Source organism: Frankliniella occidentalis, unplaced genomic scaffold, assembly GCF_000697945.3.
Source record: "Frankliniella occidentalis isolate FOCC.00 unplaced genomic scaffold, Focc_3.1 Scaffold676, whole genome shotgun sequence".
Taxonomy (NCBI): Eukaryota; Metazoa; Arthropoda; class Insecta; order Thysanoptera; family Thripidae; genus Frankliniella; species Frankliniella occidentalis.
This window is the reverse complement of record NW_026267789.1, coordinates 27,647-35,466: the sequence shown is the minus strand read 5'-3', so window position 1 is coordinate 35,466 and position 7,820 is coordinate 27,647. Positions and strand designations below refer to the sequence as shown.

Sequence of the window (7,820 nt, the reverse complement as noted above, 5' to 3'; positions counted from 1 at the left end):
TCGGGTGCAGCGGTGGTGCTGGGTTCGGGTGCAGCGGTGGTGCTGGGCTCGGGTGCAGCGGTGGTGCTGGGCTCGGGTGCAGCGGTAGTGGTGGGCTCTTCGCCACGTACGCACTGCTTGACGCTGTTGACGGTGTTGACGGGGACGGACTCGATGAGCTCGATGAGCTCTCGGATTTCCTTAGCGAGTTTCTGGGCCTCTTCGATCTGCGGGGCGGCGCAGGTTTCGGCGTCCTTCTTGATGGTCAAGAGGGTACTGAGCACCTTGTTCTGGGCAGATATAATCACACATTATTGCTCCTAGTCTGCTCTGTCGCCTTAGACGGGGCCGAACTAGAGAAGACAACGTCGGTCAACGTCAACACTTTCCTCGGGGTCCACACACTCACCTTGAGCTCCTCGGCGCAGTTCTCAGTCTTCTCCTCGAAGTCCTCCAGTTTGTCTTCGAGGTTGAAGTCGATGCCGGTGGCCTTCTCGATCAACTTGTCGAGATTCTCGGCGACAGCCTTGGCCGCTTTCTTGACGGCCTTGATGAGGTCTTCTTCGGCGTGCTCCACGCGCTCTTGGATCTTCTTCACGAGCTCGTTCAGCTTCTCGAGCCCCTCGTCGATCACGTCCGTGATGACGCCATAGTTCGAGATCTCGGCAATCTGACTGTCAATGTGCTTGGTGGCGACGTTTACTGCGCGCTGGACGCTCGTGGCCCTCACGCTGCCGGAGATCTGGTGTCCAGGAGGAAGAAGTAAACAAAAATGGAAACCGCTTCAAATTCGATGTTATCATCAAATTTCGAACATCACTAAACTTGAACTTGGCACGTATAATTCAACAGTTCAACGAATTAAAGGAAATCCATTTTTTGCAAACTTTCGCACAGTGTGATTTTTTCAGTTTTTTTTTTTTTTTTAATTTTCTGAGAAGCTGAGTTGACTTCGGGCGGATACTCCACTTACCTTGCCCCTGCCGTGGCTGGCGCAGGCGGCGCTGACCGCCAGGAGGACGACGAAGATGCGGAGGGCTGTCATGGTGCGGTCCGCTGCGGTCAGGGGATCACACGAGAGTCAGATAGGCGGCGTCGCGACGCCCGGGGAGTACTAAATAATTCGCAGCGTCGCGGTAGGCCCACGTGCCACCTGCTGGCCATCTGTATTTACGTAGGAGTTCTCAAGAACGGCAAATAATCGGTGCAATCAAAGGATCGAAAAACGATGTCGCCCCTTTTTTGCCTTTCGCGCCCTCGCAGACCGAAGCAAAGAGCCTCTCGAGTCTCGAAAGGGAGGACGTGATTTGAAACGCTGTCTGCCTTTTTGAACTTTGGTGGGATGACTTGTGCTCTTTGTTCTTGCGACCATCATTGTGACGCACGCACCACACCTCGAGATGTTCTCGATTTAAGAACATCTATTGTCAGCTTTCAGATATCTCACATATATATGCTGTTTATTTTGCGGTGCGGGAATTCTCTCGAGTATCCGCGTAGATTTTCTTCATATACTTTCAGATGAAGTCGCGCAATAACTCTTGAAGCAGCTGCGTCATGAGACGTGTTATTGCCCATGTTGCACGCTTTCTGGTGTAAATAATGACAAGGTCATACGACTCGTCTTGCCGGGCAAAGAGTAGCGGTTTATTAGTCGAACTTCAAACAGCGCGCAGCGGTCGTACCGAAACATGTCGGGAAGTGCGATTGGCAGCCTGGTCAGCCGGCGCTCGACCGGCTCTGTAGTGTGATGAGTGGGTGGCCTACCCACGGGGCGGGCGGGCGGTTCGTTAAGGTGGCGGATGGGTGGCCTACCCAGTTTGGGCGGGCGCAAGATGGTCGGCTTCTCGATCCGGCAGGTGTCAAGTGTCGGCTCTGTTTAGCTTTTGATAGAAAGGCACATAAAAAGTACTGTACTTAAAAATGATCGTTGTGTGCTGGCCCCAGTTCCTACCCGCTATACACTAAGTACAAATGTTAGATTGCACTGACGTCAAATCAGTAAAGCCTCAACTGAACAAATACGCGAAGGAATCGTGCATATAAAAGAAAACGTCGGTAACGTTGACGGTTCGGTTCAATCCCTTCCACCATGTCGCCCAAGAGCATCCTCCTCCTCGTCGTGGTCGGCCTCTGCGCCGCGCAGGTGAGGGCCCCTGAGTTGCACTGCAAGGAGGCCTTGCGGCACTACTTTGGACGGCAAGCAGTAACAGTCGACGATGTCCCTACCAGATGGCGTCCGCGGCTCCCCGCCACGAGCGCGGCATCGCCGACCTCCTGGCCGCCGCCAAGGCCAAGCTCACCCAGGTCCTGAGGAACGCCGAGGACGCGGCGCGCTCCAGCGTGGAGACCGTCTTCAACCTGGTCAGCGAGGTGGAGGAGAATGCCCTCAACAGGGGCACCGAGTACCTCGCGGCCCGCAACATCAACGTCAACCTGACCACGGTCGCCGTCCTCCTCAAGGAGAACGTCAAGCTGTGCGCCAACGACGTGAGTCTATGGCACTTTTTAGTTCCGAGCACGCAAACGGCGTAGCCCAAAAAAAGAAGGAGAAAATATGAGAACACGTATGTTTCCCGCAGACCGAGTTGAAGACCGAGGCCAAGGCTGTGGTGAAGGACGTGGCTAGCTGCGTCGTCAAGGACGTCGACACGCTCATCGACCTCTCCAAGGAGGCCAAGGAACTGTGGAAGACCGCCAAGACCCTCCCCACCATCATGCAGAAGGTCGCCGAGCAGTGCAAGGCTCACGCAGACACTGACGGTAAAGTTGTTTCAATTTGTGCGTTCCATTTAATATTATCCTCCATGGTGTAGGATACTGAAGTTTTGTTCCTCATTTCATAGTGAACGACGATGCTCTGGCCGACAACTCGACCGCCGACGCCCTGGTCGCCATCACCGCCGAGCTCGACCCCGAACACGACCTGACAGCCGACGCCAGCGCCATCCTGAAGAGCGTCAGCCACCACCTGAGCAAGCGCGACCTGTGGGGATTCAGCCGCATCACCAAGTGCGTCCAGTCCGTGTACAGCCTGACCAAGACCGACCTCGTCAACATCCCCGGTGACATCATCTCCATCGCCGCCAAGGGCTACAGCGTGGCTCAGGGCGCGCAGACCGGCATCCCCGCCTGCGTCGGCCAGAAGGTCGTCAAGAACCTGCCCGCCATCTCCAAGATCGCGGCCTCGCTCGGCACCTGCGTCGCCGTGGGCCTCGCCAACGAGGACGACATCCAGGACATGATCGACGCCAACCCCCAGCTCGCCGGTCTCCAGAACCTCGCCGAGGTCGCCGAGAAGCTGAGCGCCCTGAAGAACGCCACCGCCAGCGAGGCCATCAGTACCGTCAGCGAGATCCTCGGTTGAACCGCCTGTTAAACGTTGCGTTTATTGCTACACGCACAACGAAAAATAAATGTGGATGAGCCCACGTTAAAGCAAAGCTTTGTCATTCTCTTCCCCTAAGAAACACAAGCGCCTGGGAGTGGGCCGCTACGCCATCCCATGACCAACCTCACGCTCCGCGATGCAGCGCGTGCCGTGGAGTCAGCGACCTGGGGAGGGCTCGGTAGGGCTGAGGAGGCGGGCGCAGTGCTGACCCAGCAGCACCCCGCCTGCCAGCGCCAGCCAGCGGCATGGGGTCTGAGAGCTTTCGCTCATTGTGCAGATTGATGGCAAAGCAGAAGTTGGTCGGTGTAGTTGGCAGCGGGCCGTCATGGCGACCAGTAATACCTTCTTCAAGAGCCTCGCCGGAGCCGTCGCTGCCGTGGCTCTCGTCACTTTGCAGGTGAGGTTTTGAGCAAGGGGTTGCTTGCGCGTGGTATAAGTATGTTTAGAATCTGCAATAACCCGCCGCACCAGGAAAAGTGTTACGTTTTAAGACACATTTATATCGGGCCTGAGTTAAAAAAAAATGCACCCCACTCTATAACTGCCGTTGTTTGTGTACCGGGTGTATGGTTGAACGCTCTCCAATGTTTCGGGTTTGCCTACTCCTTTGCGCGTAAGGCGCCTTAGCGAGTAGGCAATCCCGCAACACGGGAGTGCATTCAAAGATACACCCGGTATAACGACAAGTTTGACAGCGCTTTGAGAATACTAACTTTTAAACACTTGGTGTCGACCCCCAACTCGAAAGGTCCACTGCCAGCCGCAGCAGCAGCAGCAGGGCATCCTGGAGACGGCGGTTGCGCGCGCCCAGGACGCGCTCCGGTCCATGTGGGGCCGCGCGCGCACCGAGGCCGACGGCGCCGTGCAGGGCGTGGTGCGGGGCTTCCGACGCCAGGAGCACGACGCGCTGCTCGCGGCCTCGGTGCAGCTCGAACAGCTCGGCGTCGACGTGGATCTCACCGAGGCCAGCGAGGACGTCGACGCCAGCCTGGTTGGCTGCGCCAAGGATACGCAGGTCAGCTTTTCATAAAACATTGAACACGTGTAACAAAAATTTTAGTGTATTGAGACGTTAACGTTTAAAAATTTTTGGAATGAAAAGTTTTAGCGAATTCGAATGTTTAGAAAATAACTTTTTCACAAGATTCAAAGTGAGGGCGGGAACATGGCTCACTATACCCCTTACACGCAAAGCCAGTGCGTTACGCCCCTCTCTCCGGGCGCGCGGAGTATCGCCGGCCGGGGCTCCGCGGAGTATTCCCCACCCCCTCGCTAAACTGTGCGCGTTGTTCTTGCGCTTGCAGGCCAAGTACAAGAGGCTGCTGGCGCAGCTGCGGCGCCGAGTGGAGCGCTGCTGGGGCTGGGAGGGCCGCGAGGTGTCGGCCCTGGTCCGCGCCCTGGAGAACCTGGTCCTGGCCGGCGACCGGCTGCCCGCCCTGCTGCGCACCAACATGGACGAGTGTCTGCACGGGGGCCGAGGCGCCGCCGCCGCGCCCCGGGTCGGCGGCCGAGGCGCCAACAACAACGCCACCGCCGTCCCGCCGAGCCCGTTCCGCCTGGTGCGCTGCTCCGTGGACGCCGTCAACCTCACGTGGACGTACGTGTCGTCCGTGCCGCGCGAGGTGGGCCGCGCCGCCAGGAGGACCGCGGGGCTGCTGGGCTCCTCGCGCGAGGACTGGGACGAGTGCGCGCGCTCCGTCGTCACGCAGACAGCGGGCCCCGCCCTGCAGTACCTGCGCGACCTGGGCGCGTGCGTGGCCGAGAGGGTGTCGGAGCAGTCGTGGACGCAGATCCACCGGGCCTGGCAGAACCCGCGCTAGCCGGCGCTAGCCGGTGACGACTCGCCTGTTTCCGTCGCGTCAGCTCGGCGGATGGTCAGAGTCGAGTAGGACAATGAGTGACATTTTACGTCGTGGAGGAAGTTCACGACCGCAACAGAATGGACAAAATGCAACGCTTGCACGACTGTGATTTGTGAAAAGAAAGTGGTGTCATCCGTTGTCAACCTGTTGTGATTCCTAACCTATCTGTGGGACATGTGTGTGTGTGAGAGTGAAGTGTGTTCCGACCTAACCTCCAGTCGCAGTCATCAGTCATGTACAAATTTAAGTCGTCTTTCAGCGGAAATGGTACGTATCCCGCATTTCCTATGTTCCAACATCCTCCAATCTCCGTGGGTCTGAATGAATTGTGTATTTTCATTTAAAAGTAAAAATAAAGACTTACTTTTTATCAAAAGTCTGTTTTGTAATCTATAAGTTGTTCTTCATGTGCTTTAGAATCGGCATTTATAGTTTGTGCGCTCCTTCTACATCTCCTAAACTTGACCTTTTTACAAGCTGTGTTGTTCAATTTTTAATTTTTTTTGCAAAATTGCTCGCAGATATCCAGAGTAAGAGAGAGCCAATGGCACGCAACTTTACTTGAAGTCAACAGGACAGCTTTTCCATGCAATCTAAAGCAGGTATGGGAGGAATCTTACTGTAATGTATCTTGCGTGTACACTATGCAAGTATTTTGGTATATGGTATGTGGGGAATGTGTGAAGTTGTGTAGTAGTTTTGTAGGTTAGGTTATGGAGGTGTGCAAAAGGTTTATGTAGGCCTTTCTGCATTCCTTCGTTTAACTGAAAAGACCTCCATGAGCTTGTCATAGAAACACGTCCATTTATAGAAATCGTCGATTGTTTGTATCACTGACTCAAGCGGAGGCAGCGGTCAGCTGGGTCTGGACGCAGGAGACCACGTTCTTGCTGAGCGTGACAGCCTTGAGGGCGTTGGTGGCGGTCACTTTGGCGGCGCACGCGCTGACCTGCTGCTGGAGGGTGCTGACGAAAGTCACGGACTGGGTGGTGTAGCTGACGGTGTCCTTGACGAGGACGACGGCCTTGTAGGCGGCGGGCAGGGTGTCGGTGGCGTGGCAGAGAGCCTTCATGGCGCCGGACTTGGCGGAGCACTTCCTGTAGGCGGCGACTCCGGCGGTGGTGACGTCGGCGGCGCGCTTGGGCACCTTGATGATGTTGTTGAGGAGCTTGGCGCCCTCGGAGATCTTCTTGGTGACGCAGCCGGTGGTGTCCTGGACGACCTCGGCTCCCAGGTCGGCGACGCTGTTGACGGCGCACTCGCTGACGTCGATACCGGCGGACGCGGCCTTGTTGACGACCTTGGCGACGTCGGAGTTCCAGGAGCTGGTGGCGTCCTGTACCCTAGCCTTGGCGAGGTCAGAGACGGAGCCGACGGCGTTCTCGATGTTGTTCTTGACCTTGTCAACGGCGTTGTTGACGAGGGTCTCGGAGCCGGTGATGGTCTCGAGCAGTTCCTCGGGGCTGAGCTTGCTCAGGGAGGACTTGATGCTCTCCAGGTTGATGGCGCCGCTGGTGGCGGTGCTGATCACGCTCTGGGCGTTGGAGGACAGGCCGGAGAGGGCGCTCTGGGCGTTGGAGACGACGCTCTGGGCGTCGGACACGGCGTTCTGGGCGGCGCTCTGGGCGGTGGAGGCGGCGGTCTTGGCGGCGTTGGTGGCGGCGCTGACGGCGTTGTTAGCCGCGCCGGAGACGGTGCTGGCTGCGTTGCTCACCAGGTTGCGCAGACCGGAGAACTGGGGCTGGGCATTGTGGCCCTGGAAAAGAAATGGCCACTTCAGTGCTTGCACACCACATCCACTCAAAATGATCTCGGCTCTTTCATGAAGCCAAACTAAGACGAAGCGATATCTCGGGGTATCTCGAGTGAACCACCTCGTTGAGGAATCGAGAGGAATCGCTCAATCAGCAGTATTTCTGTCGATGAGTTTGCAAGTGCTTAGCCTGGCTCTTGTCGGATGAGCCGTCACCTTGGCCGTCACTTTGTCCGCTAGTCTGTTACCTGGAGGAGGCACACAGCCAGGAGAGTGATGGCGAGGACCTTCATGTTGTTTGCCGTTGTGGGAACACCGAACGTGCCCTCCGCCGCCCCGGGAGCGCTCTTATAGCCCCCGACACGGGCGTCACGGGAGGCACCAGGTGCACCCGCACCGTCCTCCTACATCTGGGCAAACAAATTCGAACGCCGGATACATAAGGGCATTTGTGTATTCGTATTTGATCTGCTCAACTTGAGCCGACCGACGACGCGCAGCGCAGGCTTTCGGCGCGTGGGGGCCTGACTGTTCAAACACAAACCGGTTTGTTGCTTTGGAAATTTTGTTATTGACTCTTAGAGTGGTATTTTTTAGCACCTTCATTTTTTCGGAACTTTCCAATGATGGAAATGCGGCAAATCACGAGTATTTTCGTTTTCTTACCCCTTCTGAGGGGCCCCATACGTCATAGGGAACAGCAATATCTGTTCTCGTGGCACGTCACACCTGCGCGTTAAGTCCCCCCCCCCCGGCACAGCAGGGAGTAGCGGCGCCAGCCTAGCCGCCGGGACGACCCCCCGCGTGCCTCGCGTTGACCGCAGCAGGGGTGCCC

At 56.8% G+C, this 7,820-nt stretch overlaps 4 protein-coding genes across 4 annotated transcripts; 2 read left to right on the top strand and 2 right to left on the bottom strand.

Annotated features, from left to right (window-relative positions):
• Positions 1 to 23: 23 nt before the first annotated feature.
• LOC113206308 (proteoglycan 4) lies at positions 24 to 1,142 on the bottom strand (the record flags this gene model as incomplete). Its single annotated transcript, XM_026422332.2, is given in 3 exon segments — positions 24 to 269; positions 389 to 721; positions 953 to 1,142. Coding segments are annotated over 3 exon segments (651 nt in total), but the record flags the coding sequence as incomplete, so codon positions are not given.
• Positions 1,143 to 1,866: 724 nt separating this feature from the next.
• On the top strand, positions 1,867 to 3,422 carry LOC113206309 (uncharacterized). The gene is made up of 4 exons (XM_026422333.2): positions 1,867 to 2,125; positions 2,212 to 2,469; positions 2,562 to 2,742; positions 2,826 to 3,422. The coding sequence occupies exons 1-4, from the start codon at positions 2,072 to 2,074 to the stop codon at positions 3,344 to 3,346; spliced, it is 1,014 nt and encodes a 337-aa protein (XP_026278118.1). The 5' UTR covers positions 1,867 to 2,071; the 3' UTR covers positions 3,347 to 3,422.
• Positions 3,423 to 3,523: 101 nt separating this feature from the next.
• Positions 3,524 to 5,852, top strand: LOC113206312 (uncharacterized). The gene is made up of 4 exons (XM_052275588.1): positions 3,524 to 3,767; positions 4,119 to 4,385; positions 4,675 to 5,499; positions 5,754 to 5,852. Exons 1-3 carry the CDS (start codon positions 3,696 to 3,698, stop codon positions 5,188 to 5,190), a joined length of 855 nt encoding a protein of 284 aa, XP_052131548.1. The 5' UTR covers positions 3,524 to 3,695; the 3' UTR covers positions 5,191 to 5,499; positions 5,754 to 5,852.
• Positions 5,853 to 6,011: 159 nt separating this feature from the next.
• On the bottom strand, positions 6,012 to 7,395 carry LOC113206311 (uncharacterized). The gene is made up of 2 exons (XM_026422335.2): positions 7,234 to 7,395; positions 6,012 to 6,988 (listed from the first exon to the last, which is right to left on the bottom strand). The coding sequence occupies exons 1-2, from the start codon at positions 7,276 to 7,278 to the stop codon at positions 6,071 to 6,073; spliced, it is 963 nt and encodes a 320-aa protein (XP_026278120.1). The 5' UTR covers positions 7,279 to 7,395; the 3' UTR covers positions 6,012 to 6,070.
• Positions 7,396 to 7,820: the final 425 nt, after the last annotated feature.

What these genes read in the sequence shown, in the direction of transcription:
- LOC113206312 (XM_052275588.1), top strand. Translation starts at nt 3,696, where the DNA reads ATGGCGACCAGTAATACCTTCTTCAAGAGCCTCGCCGGAGCCGTCGCT. An exon ending in TGGCTCTCGTCACTTTGCAG is followed by an intron (nt 3,768 to 4,118) that starts GTGAGGTTTTGA and finishes CCAACTCGAAAG; the next exon opens with GTCCACTGCCAGCCGCAGCA. An exon ending in GCTGCGCCAAGGATACGCAG is followed by an intron (nt 4,386 to 4,674) that starts GTCAGCTTTTCA and finishes TTGCGCTTGCAG; the next exon opens with GCCAAGTACAAGAGGCTGCT.
- LOC113206311 (XM_026422335.2), bottom strand. Translation starts at nt 7,278, where the DNA reads ATGAAGGTCCTCGCCATCACTCTCCTGGCTGTGTGCCTCCTCCAG. An exon ending in TGGCTGTGTGCCTCCTCCAG is followed by an intron (nt 6,989 to 7,233) that starts GTAACAGACTAG and finishes TTTCTTTTCCAG; the next exon opens with GGCCACAATGCCCAGCCCCA.
- LOC113206309 (XM_026422333.2), top strand. Translation starts at nt 2,072, where the DNA reads ATGTCGCCCAAGAGCATCCTCCTCCTCGTCGTGGTCGGCCTCTGCGCC. An exon ending in TCGGCCTCTGCGCCGCGCAG is followed by an intron (nt 2,126 to 2,211) that starts GTGAGGGCCCCT and finishes TGTCCCTACCAG; the next exon opens with ATGGCGTCCGCGGCTCCCCG. An exon ending in GGCTCACGCAGACACTGACG is followed by an intron (nt 2,743 to 2,825) that starts GTAAAGTTGTTT and finishes CTCATTTCATAG; the next exon opens with TGAACGACGATGCTCTGGCC.